This window comes from Colobus angolensis, unplaced genomic scaffold (genome assembly GCF_000951035.1).
Source record: "Colobus angolensis palliatus isolate OR3802 unplaced genomic scaffold, Cang.pa_1.0 Scaffold196, whole genome shotgun sequence".
In the NCBI taxonomy this organism is placed as follows: domain Eukaryota; kingdom Metazoa; phylum Chordata; class Mammalia; order Primates; family Cercopithecidae; genus Colobus; species Colobus angolensis.
Genome location: NW_012115110.1, coordinates 1,064,178 through 1,079,170, shown reverse-complemented (window position 1 = coordinate 1,079,170; position 14,993 = coordinate 1,064,178). Strand labels below are relative to the sequence as shown.

Here is a 14,993-nt window from a genome sequence, read left to right as displayed (position 1 = left end):
CTACTCGGGAGGCTGAGGCAGGAGAATGGCGTGAACCCGGGAGGCGGAGCTTGCAGTGAGCTGAGATCCAGCCACTGCACTCCAGCCCGGGCGACAGAGCGAGACTCCGTCTTAAAAACAACAACAACAACAACAAAAATCAGCGACCCTCCATTGCAGAGAAGACCCTGGGAATGGACTAGCCCTAGAATAGAGAGCCCAAAATGCCACCGCTGCTGCTGGCTGGCAAATGAATCTGTCATGCGTTTCAGTTCCAGCCGTAAGTTGGGGATCAGGCAACATGTCATTATCCCCTTTTTAACTGCTGGGAACTGATAAATGGCCCTGATGGCCATGGACACAGTAGGACATCAGCGATGATCTGCTGTCACCGTGGGTTCTGCACAACCAGCATGTGTTCACAGTGACCAGGCCCCTCCCCCAGGAGCCAGCTGGGGGAGCACTGCAGAGAGCTCCCAGAGGTCCCCTCCCTTTGTTGAGTAGAAATAATGCTTACCATTAAAGATTGACTTGTTTGGCTCTGCAATGAGTTAAAACCTTTCCATCCCAGTTCAAGTGTTAATAAACCAGAGACACTGGACTCTTTTAGTGGGGGCTTCTCTAGCAAGAAGTCATTTAATGCAGCTTAGGGTCGAAGCCGAGGCTACACCTTCAGTTTCAGAATGATCCTAAGACCCTGATTTAAAATGCACATTACTGGGCCCGCTCCACTCCTGCTGAAACAGAAATTCAGGAGCGGGTGGCTGAGGAATATGCATTCGTAACAAGCTTCTCTAAGAGTCTTCTCCAGAGAGTGAGAGGTATCTGGGGGCAGGATAAAGAGAGAGTAGATCACCCAGAGGGAGAAACCTCCTATCTCCTAGTTCTAGGCCTCCTACCCCAAATTCCCACCCTGAAAGCTAGCGCTCTCTCTCTCTCTCTCTCACACACACACACACACACACACACACACACACACACACACACACATCACCACCACACACACAAACACGCACTTGGACAACTCTTGAGCCCACGATGCCGGAGGACCCTCCATCTGAATGCCATGTGGGAGTGCCCACTGGGGCTTCCCCTGGCTTCTTGGCAAGGTTTCTCATGCCTCTCCTTCTGGGAGCGCTTGCCTACCTGTAGGCTCTGGCAGCTCACGTTCACTGGTGATGAGAAAGTCGAAGTATGGCAAGTTATAGAATTGTAATAGGGACCACTAGAATTCTTCCATCAATACATCTCTGCACATCCTTTCTACTGGCGCAAAAATGCCAAATGTGTCTTCAGGAGCATTTAAAGTCAGAGAAAGAACAAATATAAAATAAAATAAAACCATCAGAGCAACATGTTCTTGTGTATACTAAACCTATTTATTTTCCTGCACAATTCCGTATGCTTCACTATCATCGTTACACTGATCTCTAGTTTTCTTTTTTTCACAAACAAGATGTTATCTGAAGTTAAATTGACAAACTCCATCCCAACAGTGTGCTGAGCAAGGAAAGCAGACGGCTGACCACAAGAGACGTCAAAAGAGAAGGACGAGGAGAATGATGCCCCTGAAACTCCTGGATGAAAAAGAGCAAACAAAGGAATACAGGAACAAAATGTCCACCCTCGGGATGTGACCCGTCCACACAGAAGCCCCAACGACCCGTCCGGTGCTGGGAGGAGAACACACAAGTAACACATTCTAATTCAGGGACTAAGATTCAAAAAAAAAAAAAACAAAAAAAACCAAAAAACACCTTTAAGTGTTCAAAGCTGGAGGTGCAAATTCACAAGCTAATCAGAAATCAGGAGTTGGTCAAGTGGTGCGAAGCAATGGAAGGAAGCCTTTGGCATGTATTTCTGTCTCAGCCCAGGGAGCAATGCAGGGGCCAGAGTCTGCACGGGGCAAAGACATGGCACACACATGCCACCCTTGAAGTGTCCACAAGGCTGGCTGCCTAGCAGCCACCTGTGTTCCCTCTGGGGTGGCCGAGAAGTGCACTTGAGACAGGACCTTGTCTGCTGAAGCTTGCAGGGGTCTCGATGCCAGGGATGGGTGTCGGGGGAATCCTCCACTCTGCTGGGGTGTGTTTATTGTGAGTAATCTTTCAGCCAGAAACCAACTGAGACTCTAGCCCTGTGCTTTTCATGGAGAGGTTTCCTTTACAGGCAATACACAAATACATGGGTTTCTAAACAAATAAGAGCTGTGAGAATAAGGGAAAGGAAGGAAAAAAACTCTTACCAGAAGCTCGAACCTGCCCTGGACATCCTCCTTTGAAGCCCCATGTTTTCAATTATGCCTCCTGAATCTACATGGATGCTAATATGTTTGCATTGCTGGCTTTCATTTTATTTTTTTACAAGTCACTGTAGGACAGCAAAGTAAAAAATACACTCTTCTGATCAACAGGGCACATCTGTGGTGAATCCACACAGAAGCAATTAATTTCCTGGTGGTATTTTTACACTGGGGGCCTAATGCAGGCCCCCCTTATACAAACAAAAACTCCAGACAGCTCCTGCTGCCTGATAAAAAAATAAATCAGATTGCAGAGGGCTGTGTGGCCTAGGACTGCTACAGGCTATGACTTGTAATGAGGCATCCCAACACTAATTATGAAGCTTATTAAAGAGAATTGTCGAACTTGTACTAAAGTGCACGCTGTAATCACGTTAAAGAAGGCAGTCCTCGGAACAAGCAGCCTGCAGTCACCTTGCTCAGCAGACCGGGCCGTGCAGGCATAGCCAGGATGTGGATCAAATCACAGGAACAGTCTTATTGTGTTTGGCAAATTGGTCAGGATAAATTCGATAGAAGAGCAGGTGAGAATCACAACAGCTTGGGATGATTCTCCCCCACCCACTAACATTTGGAAGGGAAGGGTCTGGGACACTGTCAGGGGCACACATCACCAATGCTGTATTTTATTATTAAGCTTATTCTGAATCTTCTCGAAGGTTGCAAAAGCAGTATTTCAATGTACTCTTTCAGGAGGGAAGGAGAAAAAAGATTAATAAAGATGTTAGAAAGCTGAACTGCTGTGAGGTTTGTTTAATTATTCCCCACAGGACTGCCCCCGCAATCTGCTGACATTTAACCCCAACCTTGCAAATCCTCAGTAAATATGAATATATCAACTCAAACAGGGACCGTTGTTTTATTGGTTCATGGAGCTCGGAGAGATTCGCCACAGCAGTGAAAAATAATGTGCACAACTGAGGAAGACCAGCTTCTTTGATTTCACCTTCTGCTGCACACATGAGCTGGGAGCATCAACAAAATGGAAATGCTGTTACTTTGCACAGCTGTAGAGTGACACTTCAGATGCCTTCGCTTCCCTTTGTACAGCCTGCTGGAATAATCCCAAAACCACAGTGGCAAGAGATTAGAAAGGAGGCAGAAGGGGAGACAGAGAGAGGAGAAATCACACTTTATTATCTGGAAGAGTGGAAATTTTAATAATGCAGAAGACCCGCCCTCCAATCTGATCAGCTTTGCCAGAACGGTGGGCCCAGGATGGGCGTCAGGAAGGGAAAAGCCGCCCTGGCTCCAGCCCCTCCTCCCGCATCAGCCCTGCCTGCCCTCCCTGACCCAGGGCCACACACCCCATGTGCATATCTGAGAATGGAAATGGCCTGCTTTGGTTGAGAGTTTGCTAAAAGAAAAAAAAAAAAAAATACTGGTTGCTTTTTACTGTTGCCATGTGTTTGGGTGTTAAGGAGGGGAGGGGAGCGGGTGGTGGTGGTGGAGGCATTTTTGGAGGGTTTTTCTTTGGGGCGGGAGTAGCTCAAACTTAGGTATCTCTTACTGACTTATCCTCTCATAAATACTCTGAAATTCCTAATGGTTAAATGCTTGCTGTGGGCCAGGGAAGCCTCCAAATTCTCGGGTGTAAGAAAGAGGGCTTCGGGTCCACATTTGGCTCTCAGATGTACTGCGCTGCAGAGTTTAATGCGTGATTAATTTTATTCATAAAAATGTTAATCACTTCATTGTGAGATCTTTTTAACATTCACTGCAGAGAGCACCTTTTTTGATTTCTCTTGCCCACCATCTCACAGATGTATTTAATATTTTCAGTCACTGCTGCAGCTATCCAAGGCTCTGGCAATTAACCATACGTTTAAAATTCAGCAAAGATACAGCAAAGTTAAAATTCAAGCAAAGATACAGCAGCGACAAACAGCAAATAGGAAAAGACAGAGAAACACACACACACACACACACACACACACCCCAAGAATGTAAGTGACCAGCTGGGGAATCCTGCAGGCTGTCACCCCGCTATCAGGGCATCCCCAGCCTGGGTGACCTTCCAGAGCGCCGCGCTCACAGATAGCTCATAATAAACACCCGCGCAGAAACCGAGCTGGCTTCTTCCCACATCGAAAGGGCTGTTTCAAAGGGGAATCGGAATTTAAAATAAAAGCCCTCCAATTTGTAAGATTTCACTGGCCTTGGCGTCGTCCCTCCCACCATTGCGTTCTGCCTGAGGGCGTGGGACCCGTGGAGGGTGGGTCGTGGCTCAGCATCTAGGGTGGGGCGCGAGGAGGGTGGCGCTAGCTGAGTGCCCGAGCTCCCTCTACCCCCACCACCTCCTGCCATTGTGTCCCCGCACCCAGCCATTGCTCTCAGGACCCTGGATAAATGGATTAGGGGATCAGAGACACCCGCTGCGTCTTCAGAAGCCCAACAGCCGCCGCGGAGAAGGCGGCCACTTGTGCCCCGCCCGAGGGGAAGGAGGGGCGCTGACTGCTCGGCCTCTTCCCAGGGTCGGCCTGACCCTCCTCACTGCCCAGAAAGGGCCAGGGCCGGCCTTTGCCTGCGGAGGGGCGCGGGGTTCGGGCGCGGGGTTCAGGTGCGGAGCTGGGGCGGCGCGGAAGGCGAGCTGACTCCGGGGCGCGTGCTCCACGTGCTCACCATTCAGGCCCACAGCCTGGGATCCCGCGGCGCGGCAGAGCCCTGGGTCCCAGCCGCCTGGCTTGCCATGGCTTGCCACCCAAGCGCGCGGCTCCATCCCTTGCTCCCTCCCGGGTTCAAGGCCTCCTTTTCTCTGCCTCTTCATTTAGAGCAATCCTAACATTTCAGGTTGCTCCTGAAGCCTGCTCAGTCCCAGGCCACGTGGTGACTTCGGTGGGCCTAAGACACCTTCTCCAGGAGAAACTTATTAAAAATTTTGTTTTACCACTCCATAGGTATAAAGATAAATATATTAATATACATTATAACATTTTCTTCGACCCAAAAATTACAGGGTATTTTTATATGGAAAAAAAAAATTAAACCATTTCCCTGGGCCCCTCAAAATACCCGGGGCCCCCAGGCCCAGGGATCGCAGTGCTGAAGTCACCGGGCCGGGACCGCCTTGGCATCTGATCCCGTCCACGATCGCCCTAAGAAGTCCATTTTCAGACGTCATTCTGGGACGAGGGAAGGGGCCCAGCCACCAGTCGCCAGGTACAAAAGGCGGCCAGCAGTCCCCGCGGGATGACCTTGGCAGGCCTCTCAGCTCAGGAGTCATAATTGGAGCCGCTGGCTTGGTGGGGAGCGCTGGAGAAGACCTGGAAAGCATGGCCTCTCCCTGGAGCCGCCCCTATTGCTCTAGGGCTGTCCCTGCACGGGGGTGGGCGGCCAAGGCACAGAAAAAGTCTCGGAGTGGGCAAGGCGGCTGGGTGCCCTGAGTGGGGTGTGCTTCTTCCGCACATCTATGCACCCCCATGCTCGCTGGCTCAAGGGATGCCTAAAGGTGGGTGGGCTTTTTAATTCCCCCAGAATGCACCCCCTCTACTGTTTGTTCTGCCCTGTCTCCTGGCCCCCAACTTGGACTTATGGCCCCAGGGCCACCCTACATTCCCTCCCCACCTGGTGCCACATGCTGACTTGGGGGCCAGTGAGATGGCAGGGCCCTCTGTGGGGACAGAGAAGTCACCAGGCACTGGGAGCACACTCAGTGTCTGGCTCCCCAAAGCCTCCCTTTCCTTTCCGGAGGGCTCAGAGCCTGGCTGACTCCTGTGGCAGTGCTGGGTCCTGCAGTGTGGCCCGTGTTGCAGAGGCAGTGGCCACTGACCACAGGAGGTTCCTCTGGCCTTGCAAGTTCTTTCTGCAAGGAAACCACGAAGCTCCGCTCCTCTGTGGGGCCAATGCTCCCCCAGCCTTGCAGATGACCCTCCCTAGGCTCTGCTACCTTCCCTTTTTTTCCACCTCCAACTTGCAGTCCCCACCAACAAACAAGGCCCTGTCATTTTGAGAAGGGCATTCAGTGGTCCAGCCGTCCCAAGTCGAAGTTCACAAACCCCATCTCCATTTGGATCCCCCAACCCCACCCTAGACCTTGCCTCTGTGAGAAGAGGTGACCAGTGACCCACTGGCATCATGGTTGGGGTGGTGGGGGAGGTGGAATTAGGATTCCCCTCTCAGGGGAGAGGTTCAAAAGCAGAGAGGACAGGGCCTGCCTGAACCCTCCACGTTGAAAGGCCAAAGGCCAGTGCCTGTCCCAGGTACCCCTGGGTGCTACAGCCCACCCCGTCCTCTCTCCTTTCTGCCTCCCTCCCTCACTCCAGCTTCCCTGCTCTCTGGCAGAGTCCCATCTACAAGGACGACTGAAACTTTATAGGGCATGATTCATCGGTGGCGCACCCCTTGGAGCCGAGGCGCGTATTACATTAATCAGTGTCAGACCACTAAAACCGAGATATGAATATGAATTCTCCATATTGCAGGCGAGATAAATGTGCTGGTGAATGTAATTGATCGGAGGACAGTGGGCAGGATGGTGGCAGCAGGGAGATTTCAGAGACTCCAGCTCAACCTTTGTGCTGGGGGCTGCCAAAGCTGTAACACAGAACGCAGGAACCCCGGACCAGATCTGTGTCTTGTTCCCCCCCACACACCCACCCCTTCAGAAAAAGCCCAATATAACCAGAAAAGGGAACCCGGAACAGAAAACCAATTCTGATGACGAGGGGAACCCTATGTCTGGAAATTAGTCCTGTGGACAGTCTCCCCTTAGTCTGTTCAGGGACTGTCTTCTCCCTGCTGGTCAGAGAGCAGCTGCCACCTCTGAAACCGTCCTGGGCACTGCTGAGGTAGGGAAGCCCCATTCCTCAGGCGGAAAGCTCCTCCAGAACTAACAGCACTTTGTTTTCAGAAGCAAAGGATATTTGTGGATTTTCTATGTCCACTCCAGATTTTTCAGGAGCTGAAGCACCAGGCACGTGGGGTGCTTCCATGGGACCCTGCACACTTAGATGGCTCCCATGGCTGGAAAATGTAAACAAATAGTGCACAAAGGACAAAAATGCCTTCAATGCTCCATTACAAATTCATTTCTAACTTTTCACGGGAGAAAAATAATTCCGAGGCTGGCGATCTGTATGGAAAACCTAGCTCTCAGGAAGGTGCACAGACCATTCAGGACTCTAGGCCACTGCAGCTCAGCAGCCAGGACTCCCAAGGATGAGCATGTGCTGGCCCAGGTACCTTAGCAGCAGCTCCTGTGGGGGTGGGGGTGGGGGTGCGGTCCAAACGTCTTGCATTGAAAAAAAAATTAGGAAAGGGTGGAAATAGGGGTGTGCAAAGCAGCAGGTGCCAGCACAGACCATCCAATTTGATTCAGGTGACTAAAGAGCTGAGCTTGCCCAGGGACAGAGAACTGTGGCCCACCTGAATCCAACCTGCTGTTTCCACTGTCACCCAGAAGGCATCTCACAACACATTGGTTGCTTGAGCAGCATGCTTGTGTGGCTGGGAACACAATTCCTCATCAGAGGCGAAGGACATAGCTGGTCAAGCCTCTCTAGAGACAGGGTCTGGCTGAGGACGCAAGATCCATTTGGGCCCAGCAGTCAGAGTAGGCTCTAGGACCCCATTGCAGAACCTCTGGAATGATGAGCCCAAGGCTCTGATGACCCACGAAGGGCTAGGGCCGAGGGCAGGTGAGAAACACCTCTGTGATTTAGCAAGGAAGGCACCGGACAATAAAAGCACCCCACATAGAGCCCAGTGCTCACTCCCTCGCTCCAAATGCCAGTAGCCTACCCTGCAGGCCCAGCTCTCCCCCAAAACACACACAAAGAACCAGTGGCTGCAGCCCTGGAACACAAAGCGGTCCCCACCACTACAAATCCAGGCTCGCGCCCGCGGAGCCCCAAGGCCCAGGGACCCCAGATTTGCGCCACACCCCAGGAGCGAGATCGGCGCTGGTCAAGGCCGCATTCCGCTTTCGGACCATAGAGGGCGCCTGGAGCACGTCCATTCAGACTGCGGAGCTGCTCCCCGGGGCCGGGCCCGAGTCCTTCGGCCCGCCGTCCGCTCCGCTCCGGCCCCGCTCCTCCCGGCTGATCCCACCCCTCCCACTCCTCGCTCCCCGAAGCGCCTCAAGTGTCCTTGGCCCACATGCCCCACGCGGCGCCCTTCGAGCCTCCTCTTCGCCGCTTTTCCTCCCGCCTCGGGGCAGGGAGAGGACCTTCCCCTCTACATGGACCAGGAACCGGGTGGAGGGCTGAAGAAAGATGCGGGCGTCAGGGGCCAGTAGGAGCCGTGGACTGGCGCCTCCTAATCTTCACACGAGCCTCCCTCTTTCCTGGAACCTCTGAAAAGACCCCAGTGCCCCGACTTTCCCCCTAGCTTCGGCCGTGCACGGAGTCCCCACGCGCAGCACTGGCGCCGGCGGGTCTCGAGCAGGCCGGCAAGGGCGGGTCACAGGCTGGGGGTGCGAGCGAAGGATGGTCCCTCTGACCTCGGACTCGGCCCTGTCCCCACTAGACCGCTTTTCCCAGCAGCCCACATCCTCGCTGGCAGTTTTGGAAATGTTTGCTTGCTCGATATTCACGCATTCAACGCAGAGTCGCCTGCGCCCTGAAGGCCCCTGCGTCTGGTCCGCAGAGCCTCCTGAAGGTGCCGGCTGCCGCGCTTGGCGCGTGTCCCGCTCCGAACCCACTGTTGCTGGTGTCCCCGGATCCGCAGCGATGTCCAGGCTCCCAGGTCATTCCCCACCCACGCGCGCCCGAGGCCAGCCCCGCCGCGAGTGTTTCCCAACGTCGCTGCTCCCAGCTGCCTCCCTGCTGCGGCCATCTGGGGCAGTTTCCTCTGGACTCCCGCGGTGCGCGCGTCTGAGGGCAAAGGACGCAGTCCGTGGAGCCCAAGTGTAAAGGGGCTTCCCTGGGAGACCAAAGACCCCTCGACTTTCTCGCTTCCCACTGCAGCCTCAGTCCCTCGTTCACACCTCACACCGCAGAGAACCCCCGCACCGCATCCGCGCCAGCCCATCTGTGGAGTTTTAAAGAGCCTTCCAATTTTTCCCGGTGTTTGATTTAACCAAACCACTAAAAATACATGCAAAGCAATACTTCGTACTCCATTATTTTCACACTCAACCCAGAAAACGACCAGGCACCACGATGCACCGTTGAGACAACTAGTTATAAACTGATTCCTAATCCGAAATTCTCCTCTGGGGTTGCAAATAAAACGTATTTTTTCTCCCTTTTTACCGATGCTATAAAATCGTTTTGTAAAACTGCCTAAAATTGAACTTATTCATGTCCTGAGAAAATCATGTCTCAGAAAAATGTTTCTGAAAGCAACTGAACTGCCAGCAAGAAACTGCCCTACTGACAATATTTAAAAATTCAACAACCACAAACAACCAAGAGATGTTTAAAGCACCTGCCTCTTGGGTGGAAACAGCCTCTAAAAGCCCCCCATGAGAAGCCCCTCTCCCCCAGCCACAGGCCCTTGGGCCCCGCCCAGGGTATCCCCCACTTCTCTCTCTCTTCCCCCTCTCTCTTTTTCTGCCACACACACACACACACATACACACACACACTCTCTCACACACACACGCTGGCCAGGCACACAGCAGCAGGAGCGCGGAGGGGGCATCATTTCATTTAGTTTATTAGACAAAAATATATGATTTAGACAAGTTCGCTGACGCGCTATTTACAATCTGAAATCACTCTATATACAGAAAAGGGGGGAAAGAGACACAAGCATGTGGGGGCATTTACCGAACCCGATAATCGCAGCCACCGGAGCCGCCTGTAGAGGCCTGGCCGCCTGGACGCGAGCTCGGGACCGAACAAGCCCCTTTCTGCAGAAAGCGATGGATGGGAGTCCTTGACGTCGTTGTCATATTTGTCCTTTACACCAGTCTGAAATATTTGTCTTAATTCCTCCCACATTCCCTCCCTCCCCAACTCCTCCCCCCTCCCCCTCCCCGCAAAAGTAAAAGAAGACCCTTAATCAGGCGGACGGGAGGGCTGCTAGGATCCGCGGCGTTCCCTCCTGCGGGGCCAGAGAGCTGCATGGGAAACACAGCGAGACAAGAAGACAGGGGCACTGTGAGTGGGGGACGCAGCGCCGGGCGTCGCCGGCTCCAGCAGCGGAGCCCTGGGGGCGGGGTCGATAGCCAGCGCGGCTCCCGGCTCGGGAGAAACTCCAGTCTCCTCGGCTCGCCCGGCGCCCAGGGCTGGCGGGGAGCGCTCCTTCAACAAGGACTGCGCGACCCCCAACGCCACCCAGCCAGCTCCGCCCGGGTCCCGACCACTCCTCCTCCTCCTCCCCACCGCCTTCTCCCATAGCAAAAGCAAACAGCACTCACTTGTCGCGTACCGGCTGGAAAGGCGACTTTAACTGCTGTGCCGGCGAATCTGGCCTGGGGATGAGGTCTCTCTCTGCGAGAGATCGGAAGAGGCAAAGTTAGGACAGAGAGACGGGCGGGAGAGGGCCCAGGCCTCCTTCCCACCAACTCCTGCCTGCTGCTCAGGCAGATTCGCCGAGAAACGTCACCCCCCACCACCCCTGAGCAGGCCTGCCGGTAGGGCAAAGCTCTCTTGGGAGAGCCCCAGGGCCTTGTCTGGCTTTCTAAATTGAAGCAGGGATTAAGCACAGCCTCAGTGCTCAGAGGCCACTGCCTGGTACTCTCCCGGTGCATGCTGCACCCCACGCTACTACACTTAGCCAGGCCTCTGCATTCCCAGCTAGAGTACAGATGGACGCGGCCCCCTGGAGCTGTACCTGGGAGCGTGGGGCTGCTGCGGGCCGAGGCCTTGTCTCCGTTGAGCGTCCCCGGGGCAACGGCGACCGGCGGCTGCGGTGGTGGAGGTGCAGGAAGGTGAGGGCCATGGGGAGCGGCGTGGGGCGCGCCAACGCCCAGGAAGGAGCGCATGTTGAGCAGCGAACCCTGTGCGAGGAATGCGCTGTTGGTCCAGTTGGAGAACTTGCCGATGTGGCAGGTGTACAGTCCGTGGCTGGGCAGGAAGGCGGGGTGTTGCAGCGGCGCGCCGGCGGAGGGCCCGTGTGCGCCGGGGTGGCCCGCAGGCGGCGGCGGGGAAGCCTTGGGCGCACCATCGGGGCTCGTGGCTGTCTCGGCCAGCGACCAGATCTTGGGCTTGCCGTGCGGCGCACCCTGCAGGCCGCCCGCTGCAGCGCCGGGGCTCAGCAAGCGCGTGCTGCCGGGCTCTGGGGCCTCCTTGGCCAGGCCCAAGGGCGAGTCCTGGGGCTTGAGAACGTCGGCTGCTGCCAGCGGCGAGCCTTGCTCCCGGGCAAGAGCAGAAGGGGCTGCGGGTGCGTGCGGAGCCTCAGCCTTGTCCTCGTCGTCCTCGTTGCTCTGGTCTCCATCGTGCTCGTCGATCTTGTCGATGTCGATGCTTTCCAGGTCGATCTCCTCGTCGTCCTCGGCCTTCTCCGGGTCGCCCTCGGTGTCGCTGCCGAAGAGAGTTCCATCTTCCTGGTCCTTGCTGCGCGCTCCCCATGTCACCTTGTTCTCCTTCTTGAGGCGCCGGCGCGCGTTGGCGAACCAGGTGGAGACCTGCGTGAGGGTCATCTTGGTGATGATGGCCAGCATGATCTTCTCGCCCTTGGTGGGGTAGGGGTTCTTGCGGTGCTCGTTGAGCCAGGCCTTGAGCGTGCTGGTGCTCTCGCGGGTGGCGTTCTTGGGCCGCCCGGGGTCCCCGTATTGGAACTGGCCGTAGGGGTAATAAGCCGGCGCCGTGTGGGCTGCGAAGGTGGCGGGGTGCACCCCAGGGTTGTCCTTGAGTTCATACTGCGAGCCCTGCAGCCACAGGGTAGAGCCATCGAGGAGAGAGAGGAGAGAGAGAGAGAGAGAGAGAGAGAGAGAGAGAGAGAGAGAGGTAAGTCTCCAAGATGGGAAAGTGGGAAGTAGCCGCTCCAGTGGGCTCGAGGGCCTCCCAGGCGTTTTGCTGGGCTGTGCTGTGGTGGGCAGATCAGGAAGGCACCCCCAGTTCACTGCTGGGAAGAAGGGGAGCCAGGACCAGGAGCTGACTTCAGGAACTGTCTTTTCACCGACCGTTGAGATCTTTTTCGCCATTCTAGAAAAGTTCCAGAAACAGTGCAGTCTCCAGACGAGCACAACAGAAGCGCGGCCCCTGCAAGTTCCCTAGGCGACCCGTGTTCCCACCACCAACCGCCAGAGAAACCTGCATTTCCAAGTTTATCTTTCACTAGCTAGAGGGGAAAACCTTTCAACTGAGCTGACAAAGCCATTTCTCCAAACGTAAAGGGCCTAGAGCCCAAGCCTCCTCTCTGCGACCCTGAGGGGGCTCAGCCAAAATAAACCATCCCGTGTTTTCTACCGGTCTAAATCCGCCAGCAATTTAAAACTAAAGCACAGTCCTCTGCCTTCCAAACTAATCTGCATATAATCGTTTACCCACAGTAAAAGGTCTTTAGTAGTGACAGGTAATTTGAAATTTTAATCCCAGCCATCATCCACAACAATAACAAAAACACCATTTTTTTTTTTAAATACAAAAGGAAGTCATAGCCTGTAAAATATTAACGCAAGGGCTGGGAGCAACCGGCGGCCAGGAGGGGAACCGGTTCAGTATCCTAGGCCTCTTCTCAGTTACTTCATCTCTTAAGTTTGACTTTGATCTGGAGGGAGCAAACACAAACTGTTTGCAGGCATTTAGAGGCGGTGATTTATTTGCAATCAATATTCTTTTTATCATCAGTAGTAAAACACAGCAAGTCAAATTATCCCATCAGGTTTTTTGGTAAATAACATTTTATCTTTCTAACAACCTCATTAGGCCTCATTATTACCATAAATTGCCCAGACAGACATTCAAATACAATTTTATCTTTTGACTTCCAAACACCCAATTATAATGGCTTGGAAACCTAGGCCTAGAATCAGGGTTTGGGTTTGAGTTTACTCTCTAAGAACCAGCGGGAGAGCTGGAGGAAACACACACCTTTTGGGTGGGAATAATTTTTACATATTATCCTTCTAGAAGGGAAAAACAACTTAGAACAGCAAACATCTCCCTTTCCCAACACTCCACAAAGGGTGCAGGTCCTCACACTGAAGCTCCCTCCCTCCCCCGCAAACACAGGCAGAGTTCCCAAATGGCACACAACTGCATTGGCAATTTCTGTAAAAAATGTTCATCCTCTATGTAAAAATGGTCGAGTTGCAATGCTAGCAAAGGGAGCTCCGGACTCTGAGAAAGTTGTGAAGACCAGAAGATTTCTTGGACTAATTATTTTGGTGACTGAGGCCGCAGAGAAAAGGTTTCTGCGGCCAGATTTCGTTTTTACCCAGTCGTTGCAAAATGTACTTTGTGCTTTTCTAATTATTTTGGTTGTAATTGTAAAGAAGACATTTCAGCCTCGTCTCCACTGGGAATTCTTTTTGAAAGGACACCTTGTAAATCTCTCAACGCGTTCCGGCCTCCCTGCCGCCTGAACAAAATGGGGGCTGATCTTTTTCGATAGTAAGAGACCTGAAAGGCAGCCGGGCCGCTTTCTTTCAAAACTACAAGAAAAGTTACAGGGAAACCCGCTCCTTGCTTTTGCACACTTGACGGGTGTTTACTCCCCGCTTCTCCTTCGGGGAGCGGGGAGATATCGGGGGTGCCTGGAAATTGCTTTATCCCGCGGGCAGCGACCCAGGAGGGAGTTGCCTCCCAGGGCCCCGCGCCCGAAGCACAATTCACCAGCCGTCCGAAGTTTAAGCATCGACCTTGCAGTCAGACCAAGGAAAATGGATCATTTGGACCGGCAGACAGGCCAATGCCCCTGCGGAGAATTAAGTGCGCAGCCGCCTCCCCCCACATCTAACACCCACTGGGACGGGAGACTAAGGGGACACCATTTATTTTAAACCAAAGGACACTGTTTTCTTTAATCCTCAAATATGTAACTAAGGAAGAAAAGTGCTTTTCTTTCGGTGCAAATGCAATGAAAACTTTGGCAACTTAGAAAAGTAAAATCAAACACCGTTTCAGACACCAAAACATTATTGCAACTTAATTTTTGTTTAAACTCAAATTCGCACACACGCCATAGAGAGAGCTCTCCATCCCTTGGACCCCTATTGTTAACATTATTTTGATTGACTCTGCTAGGCTTAAAAGGAGTCTGTCTGGCAAACTCAGATACAACTATCTCGGAGCTGCTAAAGAGGGAGAAAATCAAGTTTTCCCGACTCGGTTCGAAAACCAAAGAGGCCGCGCTAGCGGGACCCGCGGCCAGGAAGGGAAATCCTTCCTGAGCCAGGCCGAGCTGCAGGAACCCCGTGGGCCTGCCCGGGCGCCCTGGCCGAGCCAGGCCAGTTTGCCCCCGACCTCCAGCGCGGGCAGCACTCCTTGGGCCTGTTTCTGCGGCCTCTCTGGACTCTCGCGACCCGCTTCCTGGCCCGGGCCTTCCGCTTTCCCTGGCCGAGCTGGCCCAGCCGTCACCCGCCCGGCCTCCTCGCCCTCTTGCGTCCCCGGGGGCCGCGGCCTCGGCCGCCTGGAACCCGCCCTCGGACCTTTCTAGTTCCTCGTCCGGACCAGGTCCACCCGTCGTCTCTCCCTCCTGGGCGACCCGCCACCCTTCCCCTGGCGCGGGTGAGACAGAGGAGAAGCGGGGGAGGCCGGGCGCACTCACCATCTGCGAGAAGAGGCTGAGATCCGCGGCGTAGGGCAGGAAGGCGCTGTAGTTGGGCGCGCCCGCGTACGGCCCCGCCGCCGCGTACATGCCCAGCACCGAGGTGACCGCA

At 54.1% G+C, this 14,993-nt stretch overlaps 1 protein-coding gene across 1 annotated transcript in view; it reads right to left on the bottom strand.

Annotated features, from left to right (window-relative positions):
- Positions 1-9,864: 9,864 nt before the first annotated feature.
- Positions 9,865-14,993, bottom strand: part of IRX1 (iroquois homeobox 1) — a 5,986-nt gene continuing 857 nt past the window's right edge. The window contains exons 2-5 of the mRNA XM_011940984.1: positions 14,882-14,993; positions 11,003-12,038; positions 10,587-10,659; positions 9,865-10,286 (exon numbers count right to left, since the gene is read on the bottom strand). Coding sequence (XP_011796374.1) covers positions 10,229-10,286; positions 10,587-10,659; positions 11,003-12,038; positions 14,882-14,993 — 1,279 coding nt within the window. The 3' untranslated portion in view covers positions 9,865-10,228. The remainder of the gene's footprint in view (positions 10,287-10,586; positions 10,660-11,002; positions 12,039-14,881) is intronic.